The following is a 20,712-nucleotide window of genomic DNA, read 5'->3' as shown; positions in this document are numbered from 1 at the left end:
GAAAATCAAACTTTTGAAGAAATTGATGAAAGAACAAAAGAAAGTGCACTGATAACAAAGATTTAGAGTGAATAAAATTATATCACTACATTTGCACAGAAATTAAAAAGAGAAAAAGGGTTATATAAACAACTTTGTCTCAATATATTTGATAATGTAGGTGAAATGGATAAATTCCCAGAAAACTGACACTAAGAACATGGCCATCCAGGAAGCTCCAGGTTCTCATATTCCAACAGAAATACAAAGAAACAACTAGAAACTGACTAAAATAACTTTATAGTTCTGTAAATCAATCAAAGGTCTATAGCAACCAAGCCAATGCCCAATCAAGAAAAAAAAACAGCTTTTAAAACAGTAGGAAATTTCATGGCATTTTCACTAATGCTTGCCCTTTTGCTGTGGTTTAGGGGAGTTGCAGTTCAGTCCAAGTGCTGTTCCACGAAACAGAGAGAGCCTAGTGAACTGAAATAGCAACTCTCTAAACTGTTTGCCAGCTCCTCGAGAGACTGGTTTCTATCTGTCATATCAGTGAATTCAACCATTTTAAAGAAGAATTAAACTCTCCCTTGAGAGATGTCAGAACACTTAACAAACTCATTCTATAAGGCCATCATCAACCTGATACTAAACCAAAGACAAAATTAAAAAAGAAATTGATGTAGACAATGTTAAAAAATTACTAGCAAACCAAATTTGACAGCATATTAAAACAATTTTACACCATGACCAAGAGGGATTTATTCCTAGGATGTAAGAAATAAAAACTTGAACAATACTATAGTCATCAAAGAAGTTTAATCAGTAATTAATCATTATCTTCCATAAAGAAAACTATAGACCAGATGCATTTCACAAAAAGCAGCCCAAAAGTAGTTCTTGGTAACCGAGCCTGGAAGGAGAGAACTTATCTTGGAAACAAGAAACAGCCCAACATACTCCTAGTTACATATTACTAACCAAAGGCACGGTCAAAGGAGAGCTTGAAAGAATGTTCCAGGTTCCCATACCCATGTCTCCACATGGGAGTCATGAAGCACAGCTTGCAGCAGAGGAAGGCATTTCATGCCAAATCAGTGTCTTGGTTTAGTGCTTGTGGTCCAGTGGTACAGCCTGGCCCTGAGCATTTTGCACTGGAGTGGCTGCTACAGAGAAAACTAGGTGGAACTAAGATGGCCTTCCAGGGCCTGTGTGAGGCCTAGGATCTCAGGGTTCTATCACCAAGCAGGCGGAGGCAAAGTGTTTAACTAGTCAGTTCCAACCCAGGGTAAACTCTTCCTAGCATGCATGTGAGTGTGCTCAGTTGTGTCTGACTCTTTGCCACCCCATGGACTATAGACTGCCAGGCTCTTCTGTCCATGGAATTCCCCAGGCAAGAATATTGGAGTGGATTGCCATTTCCTTCTCCAGGGGATCTTCCCAATCCAGGGATCGAACCCATGTCTCCTGTGTCTCCTGCATTGGCAGGTGGATTCTTTACCACTGAGCCACTTGGGAAGCCCCCAAAACTCTCCCTATCACAGACACACCCAGTGCCAGTCCGCACCCCCACCAAGAGAGACTGGGTCTATCCTGGCTGGGGGCATGAAGAGGAAGAGTGAAGAAGTGAAAGGAAGGAGAGAATGTACCCGAAGGGAGAAAGCCACCGTCCCAATCTAAGCCTCTGTTCCCTCATAATATTGCCATCCCTCTGGTCTGTGGTGAGGAAGAAATGAGAAGAGGCCCCATGCCTGATACTTGGAGGCCATTGATAAGGAGGGACTGTTGCCATTATCACTGGGCATGGAGGGTGGACTGCTGTGTTCTGGTCTGTCTGGTGAAGGGCTAGGTAGGTGCAGAAGTCTTCCTTCTTCAAGACTGCAGAATATGGCAACTAGGGCCACAGGGTGAAGGAAAGGGCATGGTGATCACTTCAAAACTCTCTCCAGTCAAATCACTTGAGTTTTTCATTAAACCCAAAGGGAATGCCAAGAGGAGGGAAAGTCACAAAAAAGCTTTTTTTGTGTGCTATTTTGTGAAAATGAATGTGCCTCAGGGAGAGCAGGAAACACAATGGGAAAACAAGGCTGGAAAGTAAGATAAGTTTGATTAGAAAATGAAACTTAAATACGAGATATCTGTTTAAGAGGGTTCAGAAGTGCCAGAACTCCTAGCATATTGTCAGGAGGCGTTCTGAAGATGTAGGGCAGGCAGGAAGCTTCTTTTTTTAAAAAGCTATTTGATTTATTTATTGGCTTCACTGATCAGCATATGGAATCTTAGTTCCCTGACCGGGGATTGAACCCTTAGCCCCTGCACTGGAATTGTGAAGTTTCAACCACTAGACTGCTAGGGAAATCCCAGGGGCTTCTTTTTGACACTTAAGTCTATCAGGTGCCCCCTCAGATCAGAGTCTTGCAGGTAAGGCAGAAGGAAGAGGCTCCAAAATGCCTATGGTTTCTCTTCCAGATGAGAACTCAGTGCATCCAAGTGTCCCTGGAACACAGTAATCACCTTGATCTAATTACCTGGGGCCTTGGGTCCTGCCAATTGATGTCAGCCTCAGCAATGAACAAAAGTACCTGTGAGGGCTTGGCGCTTTTTTGACTTGGGCTAGTGTAGGATTGTTTCCTCATTTGTCTCCCTTTACAGAAAGTTCCAAAGGTTTCCTTTAGTGACTCTACAAGCAAATGGTTGTCTCTTTGCAGTTTGTCCTTCACCTTCTTTAATATTCTAGACAGTCATGTCTCCTTGGTTGGCCCTCCACATGCCCTCCTCTCCAGGCACAAGTTCCCACCTTTCACTCATGTACCCCCTTCTGCCTGAGATGGACAGAGAAGGAACATTAGACAGTCCTGACCTGATCTGGTGGCTAAGGTGATCAAATTATATAAGTGAAAGTAAAATTTTTTCCTGACTGCTTGACAGTTATTGTTGTTGTTCAGTCACTCAGTTGTGTCTCACTCTTTGTGACCCCATGGACTGCAGCACACCAGGTTTCCCTGCCCATCACCATCTCCCGGAGCTTGCTCAAACTCATGTTTCATCAAGTCAGTGATACCATCTAACCATTTCATCCTCTGTTGTTCCCTTCTCCTGACCTCAGCGTTTCCCAGCATCAGGGTCTTTTCCAATAACATCGTGTAAAAATAGCTAGATGGAAGTTCACCAAATTTGGAGGCAGCCCTGAGATGACCTGACTATAGATGAAATGGGTTATACAAAATTCTCTGGGAGGAATCTTGCAAACAATCCCCCAAACCTACATCTTCCAGGGTATCTAAAACTGAGGTTCTGAGAGATACTCACTATACCTTTAAGATGTCATCTATAGCAAAAAGGCAATGGTATCAAATATTAGCCAAAACCAAAACATGGAAATGTCAATACCTTAAAGTACAGTCTACTTGTAGCCAAGCTGCTATTTAGAGGGACAGCCCCATAGTGCTGTGTATCTCAGGCAAATGAGAGGCAAGGACTTCTTTTAGGATGGCTCAGGAATCTCCTGTGTGGATGGAGGATGCTGGATAAAGCAATCGGGAAACATGCACAGTCAGTATCCACTGGAGGCAAGATGGCCAGATGATAGCCACAGGGCAAACGGGGCTCCTCTGGTTTGAATCAATAGTCTGCTGCTCAGAACTGACCAAGCCCCTTTCTGAGGGAAAGTGTGAGAGGAAGGAAGGCTCTTTAGCAGCCAATGCCAAGTCCTCATATTTGACTTATTTAGGATCAGTCATAGGGTTGCTAGATAAAATATAGGATGCCCAGTTACATTTAATTTTTCAGTAAACAATGGATATTTTGTAGTATAAGAATGCCCAAATATGGCACAGAACATACTCATAATAGTAAGATTTTGTTAGTATTTATTAGAAATTCAATTTCAACTGGACATCCTATATTTTCATCTGCTAACATAGGCAACTCCCCTCAGCAGGTCACCAGGGGAGAGCAGGAAGGGAGTGTGGTCAGGCCTCTGGCAGCAAGGTGGCCCTGTTACCAGGGAACTGAATAGGTTATCCTCAGGCATTGGGCCAGGAGTTGATGAACTAGAACAGTTATATAGTCGTAAAGATCGTGACTAACAATGCAGGAGACATAAGAGACATGGATTCGATCCCTGGGTCAATAAGATCCCCTGGAGGAGGGCATGGCAAGCCACTCCAGTATTCTTGCCCGGAGAATCCCCATGGACAGAGGAGCCTGGAGGACTACAGTCCAAAGGGTCGCAAAGACTCAGACACAACTGAAGCAACTTAGCATGCACACATACACTCACGTCAAGTCCCAGCAGGATCTCAGTCTCAGGAGCAGCCTGGGCTCTGAGTCACTGACTGCAGGTCTAGACTTCCTTCAGTTGCCAGGAGCTAGGGGCAAACCTGGGTGGTAAGAGCAGGGTTTTTCTAAGAGGGGTCCTTGAGAATTACTGGGGGCACTTGGGAAACATGCAGATTCCGGGGCTCCACCCCAGACCTACCAAATCAGAATCTCTAGGGGGCAGCCTTTGAAAGTGGAATTTTCCTTAAGGAGTTCTGGTGGCTCTAATTTGCACTCAGTTTGAGAAGCAGGACCAAAGAGCCAAGAATAAGGCCTGCAATCAGTGAGGTATCTTGGGGGAAGCCACAGACTCTGGAGTCAGACCACCCAAGTTAGACTTACTGGGCAACCTGGAACAAGTGGCATAACCTTTCTGGCCTCAGCTTCTTTATCTGTGAAACAGGGATAGTCATTGTGCCTGTCTCATAGGGCTATTGTCAGGACTGAATGTGAATATGTGAACACAGCCTTCAGAACCATGGCTGGCTGCTCAGAAGGACACCCACACGTGAGCCAACATTAGGGGCTGAGTGGACCCACTGGGGAGGAAGAAGATGGGCTTGGCCCCTGATAGGTACCCATGTCCTATGCTTTGCAATAGAGGGAGCTAAAGCAGAGCCCTTGGGACAAGCTGCTTATTGCACCAGAAGTCATAAGGTTGATTAATAAGGGGGACAGTCTTTAAACGCACAGGTGATCATGCTTGGCTATAATGAGCAGCTAGGAAAATGGATATTGTTCATTAAGCTCTAATTATCAGGTAAATTGAATAAGGGGACAGGAGTCCATGTATTACTATAAGTAATTAATGTGCTGCTCCTCTCCCTGGTAAGTCTTTGATTTGCACCACCTAACCTGGAGTATTTATCAGGCACAGGGATTCTGGAAATACTGGCTGCTAATTGTTTTGGTGAGTCTCTGATTGCGCTAAAGAAAATGGATGAGTCCTTCTCCCTCTAATGACTCAACCAGGGGGGAAGATAAAGTGGTCCTAGCCATGATGAATTAAGCCTAGAGGATTTGGAGAGGACAATCATTCTCTTGTTCATTTAACAAATCTGAAGAGTGTCTCCAAGTTGGTAATGTAAATGTGACCAGACATAGTCTGTTTAGGAAAACAAATCTCCTGCCCCAAACTGCTCCTGAGTTGGTGGATGTCATGACCTGGCTGGCTCCCCTTTCCAGTGGCTTGATTCCTGCCTAAATCCTTTGAGATTCCAGTCTTGCCCCTGGAGTCCTGCAGCCCACCCTTGATCTGGAACTAGACCTTCCTCAGCCTGAGCTGGTCCCATGCTCTGTCAAAACCCAGCTTCCTCAGCCCACTGTGGGCTTCAGATCTGACCTGCCTCTGGACCAACCATCTTCCATGGAGTATGTCAAGAAATCCAGAAACAAACATTGTATATTAATGCATATATATGGAATCTACAAAATGGTATAGATGATCTTATTTGCAAAACAGAAATGGACAGATGTAGAGAACCAACATATGGACATCAAGAGGGGAGGCAGGGTGGGAGGAATTGGGAGATTGGAATTGACATGTATACACTAGAGACACTGTGTATAAAATAGATAACTAATGAGAATCTCCCCTGGAGAAAGAAATGGCAATCCATTCCAAATGGCAATCCAGTATTCTTGCCTGGAGAATCCCATGGACAGAAGAGCCCAGTATGTTCCCAGTCCATGGGATGGCAAGAGTCGGAAATGACTTAGCGACTAAACCACCACCAGTGAGAATCTACTGTGTAGCTTAGGGAACTCTATTCAGTGCTCTGTGCTGAGCTAGATGAGAAGGAAATCCAAAAAAGGGGGGATATATGTGGGATACTTGGGTTCGAGCCCTGGGTTGGAAAGATCCCCTGCAGAATGTAATGGCTACCCACTTCAGTATTCTTGACTGGAGAATTCCATGGATAGAAGAGCCTGGCAGGCTACAGTCCATGGGGTTGCAAAGAGGAGGACACAACTGAATGACTTTCACTTGGAACTTGGTGGCCAATTGACTTTGTTATACAGTGGAAACACAATATTGTAAAGCAACAATACTCCAATAAAATTAATAAAAAAGAAATCTGATTCTTCCTTCTAATGGAAAATACACAAATCCTATCAGTGGTGCATCTCAGGTGCCAGTGAAAAGACGAGTCACTCTGTATGTCCCTTTCCATCTAACATATTGCCACATGTAATGGTGGACTGGGATGATGGTAAGTGCCCATTGGGTGGTTTCTGCTAGGAATTAGAGCCTAGAGGCAAGAGCCAGCTGAGGGCAGAGTCTCTGATGTCTCAAAGAGCCTCTGTCCTCTATGGAAGTGTAACCAAATAGAGCTTATAGAGTATTAGAAACGTTCAGAATAAGGAGAATAAAAACTAGTGGTTATTGAATGCTTACTCCATTCTTGAGAGTGTTCTAAGTGCTTGCATATATTGTCTCATTTAACTCTCCCATCCATTCTAGGATGAGTTATGAGGTACTATTATTATTTTCATTTTATAGCTGAGGAAATGAGACAGAGAGGCTAAGTCACATGTGCAGGCTCATGTAGCTGACCAGTGGCAGAGCTGGGTCCTAGCTTGTTTTCATATTCAAGAATTGGGTCAATGCCCTCCATGCTTCGGGCATCTGCTTGGTGCTGGGGTAGGAGTGGTGGGGGTAGTAGGGACTAGATGTAGTGAGCACCTTCCAGACTGCTGTGTACCATCCCAAGAGGAGATAAGACACCCCCCAAAGGTTCAGGAACAAATGGACTATGTTTTGCTTGTACTCAAACTGAAAGACATTTTCACTCTTACTGGGTTTGCCCCAAATTCTCATTTTGCCACGTTTCATACATTAAATCGATGATCAATGCTCTCATGTGGCTTCAGCATAAGATCTAGTAAGGTCAGAGGAGTTTGGAGGCTCCCAGTCCTTGGCTGTGCTACCCTCCCAGGGTGAGAGAGGAGGTGTGAACTGGCACTCAGAAGCCCCCTGTCTTTCTTGGGCCAGTGGTTGCTTGGGGGCTGAAAGTAAACTCAAAATGTTCATAGCAGCGTTACTCATAATAGTCAAAAAGTAGAAATAGTAGAAATAGGCTTCCCTGTGGTTCGGCTAGTAAGGAATTCGCCTGCAATGTGGAAGACCTGGGTTTGATCTCTGGGTTGGGAAGATCCCCTGGAGAAGGGAAAGGCTACCCACTCTAGTATTCTGGCCTAGAGAATTCCATGGACAGTATAGTCCATGGGATCACAAGAGTTGGACACAACTGAGTGACTTTCACTTCACTTCAGAAATAGTCCAAAGATCCATTGATGGATGATTAGATAAACAAAATGTGGTCTCTCCATCTGTGGAATACTATATGGCCATAGGCAGGGATGAAGCACTAATACATGCTGCAACATGGAAAACCTGGAAGACACTATGCTGAGGGAAAGTAACCAGAGACAAAAGGCCACATTTTGTATGATTATATGTATATGAGACACGAATCAGATTAGTGATTGCTAGGAGCTGGGGGGTTGGAGGCAATGTGGAGGGACTGCTGATGGATACAGAATTTGTTTTTGGGTGGACGAAAATGTTCTGAAACTCAATATTGATAGTAATGATGGTCACACACCTTAGGGACTGTACAGAAAACACACTCAACTGTGCACTTGAAAAAGGTGAATATGGTATGTGAATGTATCTCAATAAAAATAATCAAACCAAAAATCGAACAATAACAAATAGGAGAACACAGAACCCACCCTATCAAGTCTCAGAGCAAAACACTATCTTAGGAAGTTGGGTTGTGGGAGAAAGGCCCTGGGCTGAGAGGATATTGGGCCTGTGTTTAAGCCTGAGCTCCTCCATTAACGTTGGCATGGCTTTGGGGAAGTCCTTTCTCCTCTTGGTGCCTCAGTTTCCCCACCTGTTAAGTGGCATTGCTGTGAGAATATATTCCTGATGGGATTTTGAAAAGTATAAAGTGCTTATTTTAACTTACAAGGCACTAATTACAAGTGAGGTATCATTATAGTACTGGAGGGTGAACAGAGAGCCTAGAAGTATGATGAAAGGTAACCTCTGCCATTGCCTCCATAATAAGAGATTTGAAGATGTGGCACTATCCTTGTGTGTGCAGAAAAAAGAAATCATTCGCTTGCTTTCACTCACTTTTTAAGGAGAATGCCAAGTTGCCAGCTGCCACCCTGACTGCCAGTCCCACCCTGATCTTCAGTTTTAAAAAGATGAGAAATTTGGGAGAGGGGAGATAAATTATGAGCTTGGGACTAATATATACACACTACTATCTATAAAATAGATAAACAACAAGGACCTACTGTATAGCACAGGAAACTATACTCAATACCCTGTAATGACCTTTAATAGAAAAGAATCTGAAAAAGAACACTTATGAATCACTGAATCACTTTGCTGTACACTGGGAACTAACACAATCTTGTAAATTAAGTGTACTTTAATAAAAAACCTTAAATAAGATGAGAAATGTGGAGGCTGAGATGAAAGGTTTCTGTATCAACAAGAAAAGGGGGGAAATCTTTTAATATCTACCTTCCATACAGAATGCCCTTTGGCACCACCTCCGATTCGAATGTCTGAGCTTTCAGTGCTGGGGGTCCTTTGGGTGACTATGTAGTCTCCCTAATCTCATAATAAGTGACCTAAGGGAAAGGATCACCTTGGGACGCCGCTGGGTTCCAGGACTGCAAACTCTCCATACAATTCTCTGTCTGCTATCTGTTGCGTTTTCTCGAAGCTTCCCAACCTCCATATGGGTTTGCAAGGTTTTCCTGGGATCCCCAGGGAATGTCCAAGTTCTGTTCTGTTTTGAATCTATATCTTAATAGCTTGCAAATCCCCAGTAAATTGTTTCTCTCCATCTTCAGTTATTAGCACTTCCTAGCAGGTCTTTTAGAAAGACACAATTCAAAATCCTTTGGAAGCTTAAATAAACCATATACATTGCCTTCTACCCAGTAAAAATCTCCCCCCTTAACTGTTTCAATATAATTGCACATGGAGCTTGTCCTACCCTTTCAGAGCCTGACTGGCTTTGTTCTTCATAGGTATCCACATAATGGATTTGATATCCATCTGTTTTTCTTAGGATGGGAACTATTTTCAGAAGTTTTTGTTAAGATAATTCATAAAAATAAGAAAATTAACCAGATGCAGAATTCTCTTTCCCCCATTTTTAAAATCGTTGCCTCCTCCACTTGTCTGGTATTGAAACATCCAAGCCCCGTGAGGTCATGATCAAGCCGTGTTGGAACAGGGGCAGGGGCCAGGTATCAGGTGACCCTCTGTTCTGCTCATTCAGGAAGTCTAGGCCACAGTCCATCTAGAATCCCCAGTGCTCTGGGCCTCCACTAGCTCTGGGGCCATCTGATCTCAGAAGGACAGTGCACTGGATAACAGTTTGCCAGCTCCCTTTACAAGTTTTTTTTTTTTTTTTGAGGGGGGCAGTGGGTATGGTAGGGAACGCTCCAGTGCCTTAAGTCATTAGAATGTTGGTTTCTTTCTTCATTCAATTTTTTATTTACTTGAATTAAAAACCGTTCTTTGCTACAAGTAAAAGAATCTAAACCCTTGGGGAACCTGCATCAGCAGCCGGATGTGAACAAACGACTTCACCGTGCGGATGAGCTTTCAGCTTTGGCCTCTTTTTAGGAGCTTACGGTTGCCTAGGGGAGACATCGGAGCCTGTTGGGGGACTGCGGTTATCGCGAATCCTGGCTAAGTTTGGCCCTGACTGCGAGCGGAGCGGCCGGGGCTCCAGGAGACGCGGAGCAGTGAGATTCTGAATGAGAAGAGACTCCAGGCGGAAGATTGTTCTTCTTGCAGATTCCCTTCTCAGGGTGCGCAGGATGCAGGTGAGGGGTTCATGTTCAAACACACAAGGGGACACATTACTAGTTTCGACCTTTCAGCTAAGGAAGGTGCATGCGATCTTGATTTTTTCAGTCGCGTCTGTCGTTCCCTTAAATGTCCCTGAATGTTGAAGTCTTCCGCGGAAACCTTCCCCAAGCCCTTCTCCCCCTCCCCCCGCCCCCCACCATCCAGATGGTGGCGCTCCGGGACAGTGCAACCCCCTCTAACCACTGCAGCCAAGTTGGGACAAGTTTCAAGGTGCTTGCTGAAATTGTTTGGGAGACTTTTCAATCAAAGTCGTAACTTTGAGCAGCTGGCACGAAATCTACCCCCAAGACCAAGGTCGTTGAGGGACTGATTATCCGAATCTCGCCCCTATATAGAGCCCGAACCTCTTAGATTTCGCGTGGCCTTTGCGCTCCGAGAGCCTGGGCGCGCCGCAGGGAACTGTGACTCCGGGGGAGGGAGATCCGCGGGGCCAGGGGTCGGCCCGACCCAGTTGAGGCCGAAATGAGACCCCCGAAAGGAAAAAGGACCAAGAGGAGTTATGCCTGGGGGGGGGGTGGCGCTGGTCTGCAGGGGGCTTCTGGGTTGCACAGCCCGGCATCTCCGCGCCTGTCCCGCCGTTTCGGCATAGCTCCTGGAGCTCATCAAGCACCCCGCGCCACTTGGTTAAGCGTGCGGGGCACCTAGAGAGGAAACGGGAGTCGGAGCCGCTCGCCTCTGGTTTCTTTTTGAGCAGTGGCAGTCCAAGAGAAGGGCTCCTCCCCCCCCCCCACCCCGGGTTAACTTCCTCCCAGAGCAGACTCCAGGGTACCAGGCAGTGGGGAAAGGATGAGCTCACACTCTCACTTGTCCCAGAGTTGGGGGCAAGCGACTCCCATCGACCTCCCCTCACTCCCAGAGTACAAACTCTGCTCCCAGAGCCTGGCGTAGGGACCATCTTCTTAAGGAGAACACAAGTCTGTGACTGGACTGAGTGGCCACCCGCCGCTGCCACTAAGGGAGTCAACCAGCTCCTGCCAGGCACCGGAGTAGGGATAAGTTCTCTAGAGAATGGGGTGCAGATTGGGGATGGAAGACGCCGGCAGCAGCTGTCCTTTGCTTCCCACACAGTACAGAACGCTTTGAACAGGCAAAAGTAATAGGATGGAATGAGCCTCTCAAGGACACTGCAGGGGTGAATATCTATGATTCAAGGGGCCACTGGCTGACTTCCACACTCTGTTAGGGGCTTCAGACTGGTTTAGGTTGGCCCTGGACCCCAAGAGGGACTCTATTGCCCTGCTCTGAAATCTACAGGGCTGTGCCAGGGTGTTTGCGTATGAAGAGGGAGGGAGAACTTGCTAGAAACGGATGCGCAGTGGCTGATGCGGGGAGGGGAGGTGGATTCCGAGCCGGTCACGACGCAGGGTACCTGGGGACCGTGGTGGGAGGGGGAGCGGCTAGAGGCAAAGCGTAAACAAGGCAGTCGGAAGCAAGACGACACCTCGCGTTGGATTTGTCCAAAACCAGTTAGAGATCAAAGAGGGGGCGGTCAGGGAGCTCTGATTGGTCGGGGGGAGGGGTTTGGGGTGGAGCTAGCCGCCTCTTGAGGCTTTAAAAGCTCATCGGAGAGGGGCGGGAATGCTGTCATTTGCTCTCTGACTCTCGCACGGGTGGCAGCTTTCCCGAAGCTGTTCCCAGCAACAGAGCAGGTGTTCGCTGTCCGGACCTGGCTGGGAGGACCTAACGATCCTCAGCAGCAACATGGGACGCACCCTGGCGGTCCCTACCCCATATGGCTGTATCGGCTGCAAACTCCCACAACCGGACTACCCACCGGCTCTAATCGTCTTTATGTTCTGTGCAATGGTCATCACCATCGTCGTAGACCTGATCGGCAACTCCATGGTCATTTTGGCTGTGTCGAAGAACAAGAAGCTCCGAAATTCTGGTAAGACCCCCTTCCTTCTCCCTACCCACGGTGCAGCCACTTGCAACCCCTAGGGTGTTAGTTTGGGTGCCTGGAATAGGGAACGTGTGGCCGGCCCTGCTTCCCATGTCCTGGCGAATCGCGGTGGTGATATTCTGCCTTGGGGGAGGTCTCATCAACTTAGAGTTTCTCCAGGCTGCTGACGTTCGGAGAAGCTCTGGGCGTCCAAGTGCAAATCTCAGGTCCCCGCGGTGCGCGGCAGACCGCCGAGCCCTGTCCCGTCGGGGACCTGATGCAGAGGGAGCCAGCACCCAAGCGGAGAGTCCAGCGGCCGCCCGGGGACAGCACGCCGAGCCGGATGCCGCAGAGGTGGCCGCGCCAAGGCAGCGCGGGAGGAATTGACGCGGAGGGAGCAGCGGGGTTGCGACCCGCTCGGGTAAAGTTAAGTTCTCCGCGGCCGAGGCGGCGCTTGCCGGAGCGCGGCGCGGCGGCGGTGGAGCCCAAGCCCGGCCGAGCCCCCGCTCGCCGCAGCCCTGTGGCTCTAGGGCGGCTCCTGGGCGGCGGAGCGCAGACCCCTAGAGCCTGAGCGTGGATCAGGGAGGTCTGAGCCCACCGGAGCCGAGCTCTGTCCGCCCGTCCCAGGGCGCACGGCAGAGAGAGGCGAGCGGGCGGCTGGGTGCAGCAGGCGGTGGCAGCGGCTGCGGCGGAGATCCCGAAGTCTGTAAGAGGGATGTCGGGGGTCGCAGGACGAGGCGGCGCAAAGGTTTGGGAACTCGGCGTCCTGGGGGCACAGAAGACAGCAGAACCGATGAGGATCGCCGGAAGGCTGAGCGAGAGCTCAGACGGCATAGTGGGGGACCGCAGGGAGACTGCAAAGCGCGGGGATCTGGGATGGGGTGGAGCGCAGATCGAGACTCCCTTCGTGCTTCACCAGTGCCGAAGGGAGGGGACCGGCTGCGAGCCGGCCCGGGAAACCGTACAGGAGGCTGCTGGGCGCTGTGTGAGCGGGGCGGGGGCGGCGGACACGACGGGGCCGAGAGCAACATTTGCAGGTTGGGCCGGAGAGGACTTTTGGGAAGGGGAGGCGGAGGAGGGGCGAAGGGGCCCAAAAACCCTGCTCCGGCTCCCGGAGGGAGGGGGCGGCGCCCAGGGTCTCCGCCGCCTAGATCCTGACTGGCTGGGGCCCGAGGGCAGGGGGGAGCAAGGGGATGAGATCTGAAGGGGATGGGCACCGACAGTCCCTAGGCCGGAGGGGTGCCAGGGATAGGAGGGCGCCAATCTCTGCAAGATTACTTTGCTTGGACGAGGAATGAGAAATACAAGTTTCTAGAGGCACAGAGCGGCACAGTCACGAGAAGTTTTCTTTTAAACTCTGATCGGTGGGTGTGTCTGATTTCTCCGCTGTCCCCCAGAGGCGCGGGGCCGCCCACTGGCATCTCACTTGTACCCCAGCAGTGCGGTCCGAAGGTGCCCAAAGCTGGAGCGCCCCAGGGGGGAACGCACCTGCAAAGTCCGTTTTCTCTTCTTTCCTTCTTCTCCTTCCTTTCTCTCTATAATTGAAATAAAGGTGTTTTGGTTGTCGTGGTTTTGTTTTTAAGTCTTTGCTTCTCTTCTTCTCCGAATTGATGACTTTGAGGGAAAACCCTAGAAAGAACGTCTTGGGTAGAAACACAGAGGCCCCGCCTTAGCAGCGTGGGTGGAAGCGGGCAGAAGGAGCCATTCCTTTGCCTTTTTAAAAGTGCTCATTTTCTCCCAGTCCAAGATGAAGTGCAGTATTTTGCCAAATCAATTCTCATTAGCAATGAGGTGTTCCCAGAAAAAGGGATCGGCGCCTGCACTTTGACCTTACAGGTTTTACAAACAGCGTTCCTATCGCCACCCTACGAAACAGGAGTGGGGGCATGTCTCCCCTTCCCCCATTTCATGTTTAGCTCCAGTAAAGTCTGGGGCCGGGCGCCCGGAGCCAGTGTGCAGGGGAGCGAACGTGCTGATGCCCGGGCTCTGCACCGGGCCGCGCGAGGAGCAGGCTCTTCTGCTGATACTTGCAGAGATTTTTCTGATTTTTTCCCCCTCCTTGCTCACTATTTCTCAAGACAAAATTTTATAGGGCCTTCCTACCGCACGCACCTCAGTTTTTACAGTTAGGTTACCTGGGAAATGGTAAGTATTTACAAGGTTAGGTCTGAGATTCTTGTCCGATCCCGCTGGGAAAGACAGCTTAAGACAAGGACGGCCCCTAATGCCCTTTCTCAGGCAGTTCTCTTTAGGCGCGTTTGCTGTTGTAAATGCAGTGATTTAAGTTAGAGAAGGCAGGGGGCAAATTTATGTTTTGGGGTAGGCGAGGTTGAGACTTCCTGACAGTCTTCCAAACTCCCTCCCACGCCTCCATCCCCACCTTCCAGCCTGTTTCCAACGGACAGCTCCATCTACCACTCAATGCTCCCTTCCTAACCCCCTTGCCCAAAGTTTACATTTTGTTTTTGTTTAAAATAGTCTCCGCGGGTCTGTCCATGTGTGGGGGAGTGTGAAGTTCCTCCCAACAGGCTCATTCTGTGGTAACTTCACTTCTTTCCCAAAGCAGCCATGACATTGTCTGAAGGGAAAGAATAAAACAAAAAACTTGGTGAAAGGACAGGAGCTTGAACCTGCTTGTGCATCAAAACCACGTGGGACATGTTTGTAACTAAAAATAAAAACATGACTGCATTTCTTTGAAAGAATTCTAGAGTTCTAAATTGTCACTCCAGCTGACCTTTCCCTCCAGCTTACATTTGTATATTTCTGAAACTTAACCATTTATTCCTCTCTGTCTTTCCCCCTGCCCCCCACCCATACATGTTTTTCAGGCAATGTCTTTGTGGTTAGCCTCTCTGTGGCTGATATGCTGGTGGCCGTCTACCCCTATCCTCTGATGCTACATGCCATGGCCATTGGCGGCTGGGATCTCAGCAAGTTACAGTGCCAGATGGTGGGGTTCATCACAGGCCTGAGCGTGGTCGGTTCTATCTTCAACATCATGGCCATCGCCATCAACCGTTACTGCTACATCTGCCACAGCCTCCAGTATGAGCGCATCTTTAGTGTGCGCAATACCTGCATTTATCTGGCTGTCACCTGGATCATGACCGTCCTGGCTGTCCTACCCAACATGTACATTGGCACCATCGAGTATGATCCTCGCACCTACACCTGCATCTTTAACTATGTGAACAACCCCGCCTTTGCTGTGACCATCGTCTGCATCCACTTTGTCCTTCCTCTGCTCATAGTGGGCTTCTGCTACGTGAAGATCTGGACCAAAGTGCTGGCGGCCCGTGACCCGGCTGGACAGAACCCGGACAATCAGCTTGCTGAGGTTCGAAATTTTCTAACCATGTTTGTGATCTTCCTCCTCTTTGCAGTGTGCTGGTGCCCTATCAATGCACTCACTGTTCTCGTGGCTGTCAGTCCGAAGGAGATGGCAGGCAAGATCCCCAATTGGGTTTATCTTGCAGCCTACTTTATAGCCTACTTCAACAGCTGCCTCAATGCAGTGATCTATGGTGTCCTCAATGAGAATTTCCGAAGAGAATACTGGACCATCTTCCACGCGATGCGGCATCCTGTCCTGTTCCTCTCTGGCCTCCTCACTGATGTCCGTGAGATGCAGGAGGCCCAAGCCCATGCCCGTGCCCGTACCCATGCCCGCACACAAGCCCGTGAACAAGACCGTGCCCGTGCCTGTCCTGCTGTGGAGGAAATACCGATGAGCGTCCGGAATGTTCCCCTACCTGGTCATGGTGCAGCTGGCCAAACTGAGCATGTCTCTGGCCACCCCAAGCCAGCCTCTGGCCATTCCAGGTCTGCCTCTGCCCACCGCAAATCTGCCTCTGCTCACCCTAAGTCTGCCTTGGGCCAGTCCAAGTCTGCCACTGTCTATCCCAAACCCACCTCTGTCCATTTCATGCCTTCCTCTGTCTATTTCAAGCCTTCCTCCAGCCACCCCCAGCCTGTCACCAGTCCCCCCAAGACTACCATCAGCCCTGACACCAGCTTCCCTAAACCCACCACTGGCCACACCCAGCATGCTACCATTCACCCTGAGCCCACCACTCCTGACTATCTCGAGCCCATTGCCACCAGCCACCCTAAGCCTGTCATTGCCAGCCATTCTGAGCTTGCAGCCTCCTGCCACCTAGAGTGTGACATCTTTGACCTCTCTGACCCTACCTCCAGCCCTGCCAGTGACTCCTCTGACTCTGCTGCCAGCTTGCTGGACCCTACCGCTGCTGCTGCTGCCACTGCTGAGCCCACTGTGGTCACCACTGATTACCATGAGGTTGTGCTTATTGATGTTGACGCTGATTCTGATGAAATGGCTCTGTAAAAACTGCTCTTGGGGTGGCTAGGCAATGGCCCACTTTTAAGTTTGCCTAGCATATGTAATGCACACTGAGATAGCTTAGTGAATCTGCACACAGATAGACACACGTGGGCATGGACTCACAGACACTGTAGACCCTTCACCCACCTTTTCAGGCATACTCCTCTTTTACATTATGTACTCGGAAAAAGTGTGAGTGTGTGCGCTTGCTATTAGAGATACCAAATTTCCCTCACATTTGACTTCTGTTGTTTTGAGCTTCCCTTTCCTCCTGGGATTGACTGTGAGCCCACAGTGATCCTTGAACTTGTAGACTTTGATTTTTCCCCATGCCTGTGTAACCCATTCTCCCCTCTCATTTCCTCCTCCTTGTTCCTGCTTTCTTCTCCCATTCCTCGAGGGGTGGGGGAGCAGCGCATGCTCAGTGGTAAAGGTGCGCTATGGTAAAGCCTTCCTTCAAGCTTTATGTGTTTAAGTGTGTAACTCTTTACTGTACTTTTAACGGCAGTCCGAAAGGCAGTTGCGATAAAGTACAAGTACTTGAAAAAGTTTTTCTAAATTCCAGCAACAAACTATGACCCATATCTGAAGAACACACTTAATAAGATCTTACTAAAATAAATATTCATGCCTATGAGATCAAATGGCAAAAGGAAGGATATGGCTGCACCAAATCATTTCTATTTTGTGAAAATGCAAATGTTGGTGCTGATTCTTATAGTCAAACAGGAATGTAAATGATGAGATGTTTTTACATTATTTATTTGTGGTTGCTTACCTTTTTTCAATACTTGCCAGGATTTTCTTTCACTTAGTTCCAGAAAAACAAATCCATCCATAAGCTAGTTTTTGCCCAAATCCAAATTTATGGCTGCTAAGATCATTTATGTCATGCTTTTAGTATTATAATTCACAACTACTCTTTATCCTAGAGATTTTTTTTAATACATCTTGATGTTTTTATGTAGTCAGTTTTACACCTTTCTTTTTCATTCAAAAGGGAATTTGAGGTCATAACTGGTAGCCAGAAGTGAATGGAGTACTGCCTGAAATTGTAAACGAGTGCCTCTCTAAAAGCCTTTCTCTCCTGCCATGTCCCTCTGAGCCTCCTCGCTGTGGTGGGGAGTGTGGAGGGACGTGGGGAGGAATATTTGCCAGCATCAGCCAAGCCCACCACCTTGGTGGAGGTTCTGTGATCCACAGCATTAAGTTGTTCGCAGCCCAGGGAATGATTTTTTTTTTTTTCTCTAGAATTTAAGAAAACATTGTTTAATGAAAATCTCAATTATTGATTCAAATCAGCACTTAAAGCAAAGTTTATTGTACAGACGTTTGTAAGGATAATGGAAATGTATTATACTGCCTTAATTCAATTCTGTATTTGTGCTAGCAATTAAATAAAAGCATTTTTGTGTCCTTGGTGTGTGATTTGTGGATAAATTTGCTTCTGCCACCAGAGTTACTTATGGGGAGGGCTAAGAGGTGGGTGGAAAAGCGTCCCCCTTGGGGGACCAAGAGACTTGGATGCAAGCAGTCTCTCTGCTATACCCCAGGGTGAATCACATGACCCCTCTCTCCACAGCTGTGTGGCTTAATGAGCTGGTCCGGGTGTGGTGGGGGCAGAGGAGGGCTCCCTGGGTGTGGTGTGTTCTTCTCACTAATGTGGTGGCAATGGACAACATGACCTACCTGCTCTGGGACTCCTGGACCTTGCCTGTCAAGGCTTCTGAAAATAGGTCCTCTTTTACCCCCATGGAAGGAGTCGAGTGGGGCCTCAATTATGTCACAACTCTACAGGCTGCTGGGACTAAATAACAGAGGCCATGATCCAGTGGGGGCAGGCACAGAGGTGTGGGACAGAAGGATGGCTGGAAGTTAGGTGACAAGACCCCAGCCACTGGGCAAGCCTCCTTGGCCTCAGGAACATAGCCTCAAAAGAATCTCTAATGACAAGGTAATGGCCCAAACACATGACTCTATAAAAATAAAAGTGGATTCAAAGTAATACATGGTAGGATATCAATTTTGGTTAAGAACATGTACATTAAAACATGCACATATACATAGACTCACAGAGTTATGCATACCTATGTAGTTGTTCCATCCATGTTTAATCAGACTGCAAGTATAAATTGAGGTCATCTTCATGTTTGATGCCCAAATTACAGGGGTTCAAGCCCCAACAGAGTGACTGCTGTTGTACCTCAGGCCAATTCTGTATCAACATTTCTGCCAAGTATCCCCAGATATGCAAAAAGGATGCTTACTTGAGTGCTCACAAATTGCTCTGCAGTCTCTTACCACGTGCCCCCCACCCCGCCTCATGTTTTCCTCATTCTCCCTGTCTGATGTAACTCAAGGAGCTTGCTTTGGGTAATATTGCAAGTGTTCAAACCGAGGGTGATGGGTCATGATGTTCCCTACTGGGTGCAGGCTTCTGAGAGGTGACAGGAGAGGTGGAAAAAAAAAAAAAAAACTACTGGCATTTTTTGCAACCTTGTTTCACACTCTACTCTGAGGTGCCTGGCAACACTACTTATGCCCAGAGTCTCACAAAGTCTCATGAAAGCAGCCACTTCAGACACTCTGCTAACCAGCAAGATGTGTTCATCATTCCTGCCTCCCCACCCCCACCCCCATAATCTACTCCCATGGGAACAAGCATCAGTTGAAGCACGGTGCCTCCAGTTTATACATAGCCAAGAAACATTTTTCTCTACCCCTCTTTCCCTTATTCTGTTCCTCTCCACTCCCAAAGTCAAGAAGCCTTGTAAACATATCTCTAACTAGCCATGCCCACCATGAGTGGCCAAGGCAAGACACTGAATCTCTGCAGTCAGGTTTAAGTGTTTTGTAACTGTCCCCAGGACAAGGCAAAGCTTCAGGTTTTACACAAGTGGTAATGAAAGGGCCAATCTTACCAACTTCCCCAAAGAGAGAATCTGCCTCCAGGTGAGCCTGTCTCCAGGAACAAGGGATAAAGAAATGGAAGCAAATTTTAAATGACTGTTTTCCCCAGTTTCTACTCCTCTTGACTTTCTTTTCAAATGAAAATATAATGCATATACTGTAAAGTGAAAATTTGACAATGCTTTTACACAGGTATACATACATGTAATGACCACTCTGACCCTCCAGAAGGCTTCCTTTTACATCCTTCTAGTCATTACTCTAACCAAAGGCAAACAGCATCCTGACCTCTATCACTAAACATTAATTTTGCCTGTTCTAGAGCTTCATTGGAGAAGGCAGTGGCACCCCACTCCAGTACTCTTGCCTGGAAAATCCCATGGAGGGAGGAGCCTGGTAGGCTGAAGTCCGTGGGGTCGCGAAGAGTCAGACATGACTGAGAGACTTCACTGTCACTTTTCATTTTCATGCATTGGAGAAGGAAATGGCAACCCACTCCAGTGTTCTTGCCTGGAGAATCCCAGGGATGGGGGAGCCTGGTGGGCTGCCGTCTCTGGGGTCGCACAGAGTCGGCCACGACTGAAGCGACTTAGCCACAGCAGCAGCAGAGCTTCATATAAATGGAAACATGCACCATATATTTTTGTCCAGTTTCTTTTTATAAATAGTGATAAAATATATACAACATAAAGTTTGGGAGGGAGCATCAAAAGGGAGGGGATATACGTATACCTAGGCAAATTCTTGTTGGGGGTTGACAGAAAACAACAAAATTATGTAAAGCAATTATCCTTCAACAAAAATATAAATTTAAAAAGATTTACCATTTCAGCCATTTTTAAGTGTGCAGTTCAGTGGCATTAAATACATTCCCAGTGTTGTGCAATCATCACCACTGTTCATTTACAGAACTTCTTCATCACCCCAAACATAAACTCTGTAGCCGTTAAGTTGCTGTTGTTGTTCAGTTGCTAAGTCGTGTCCGACTCTTTGTGACCCCATGGAATGGCAGCACACCAGGCTTCGCTGTCCTTCACTATCTTGGAGTGTACTCAAACTCATGACCATTAATTAAGTCAGGGATGCCATTCAACCTTCTCATCCTTTGTCCACCTCCTCCTCCTGCCCTCAATCTTTCCCAGAATCGGGGTCTTTTACAGTGAGTTTGTTTTTTTGCATCAGGTGGCCAAAGTATTGGAGCTTCAGCATCAGTCCTTCCAATGAATATTCAGGACTGATTTCCTTTAGGATGGACTGGTTTGATCTCCTTGCAGTCCAAGGGACTCTCAAGAGTCTTCTCCAGCACCACAGTCTGAAAGCACCAGTTCTTTGGCACTCAGCTTTCTTTATGGGCCAGCT

General features: G+C 47.8%; 1 protein-coding gene across 1 annotated transcript; it reads left to right on the top strand.

The window, feature by feature from the left end:
• The first annotated feature begins 11,914 nt into the window (after positions 1–11,914).
• Positions 11,915–16,446, top strand: GPR50 (G protein-coupled receptor 50). Its single transcript, XM_065916963.1, has 2 exons — positions 11,915–12,101; positions 14,927–16,446. Exons 1-2 carry the CDS (start codon positions 11,915–11,917, stop codon positions 16,444–16,446), a joined length of 1,707 nt encoding a protein of 568 aa, XP_065773035.1.
• The last annotated feature ends 4,266 nt before the right edge of the window (positions 16,447–20,712 follow it).

This window comes from Muntiacus reevesi, chromosome X (genome assembly GCF_963930625.1).
Source record: "Muntiacus reevesi chromosome X, mMunRee1.1, whole genome shotgun sequence".
Lineage (NCBI taxonomy): Eukaryota > Metazoa > Chordata > Mammalia > Artiodactyla > Cervidae > Muntiacus > Muntiacus reevesi.
Note: the sequence above shows the minus strand (reverse complement) of the source record. Positions and strands in the feature narration are given on the sequence as shown.

Coding starts and splice junctions, on each gene's coding strand:
- GPR50 (XM_065916963.1), top strand. CDS start 11,915: ATGGGACGCACCCTGGCGGTCCCTACCCCATATGGCTGTATCGGCTGC. Junction 12,102..14,926: donor CAAGAAGCTCCGAAATTCTG/GTAAGACCCCCT, acceptor CATGTTTTTCAG/GCAATGTCTTTGTGGTTAGC.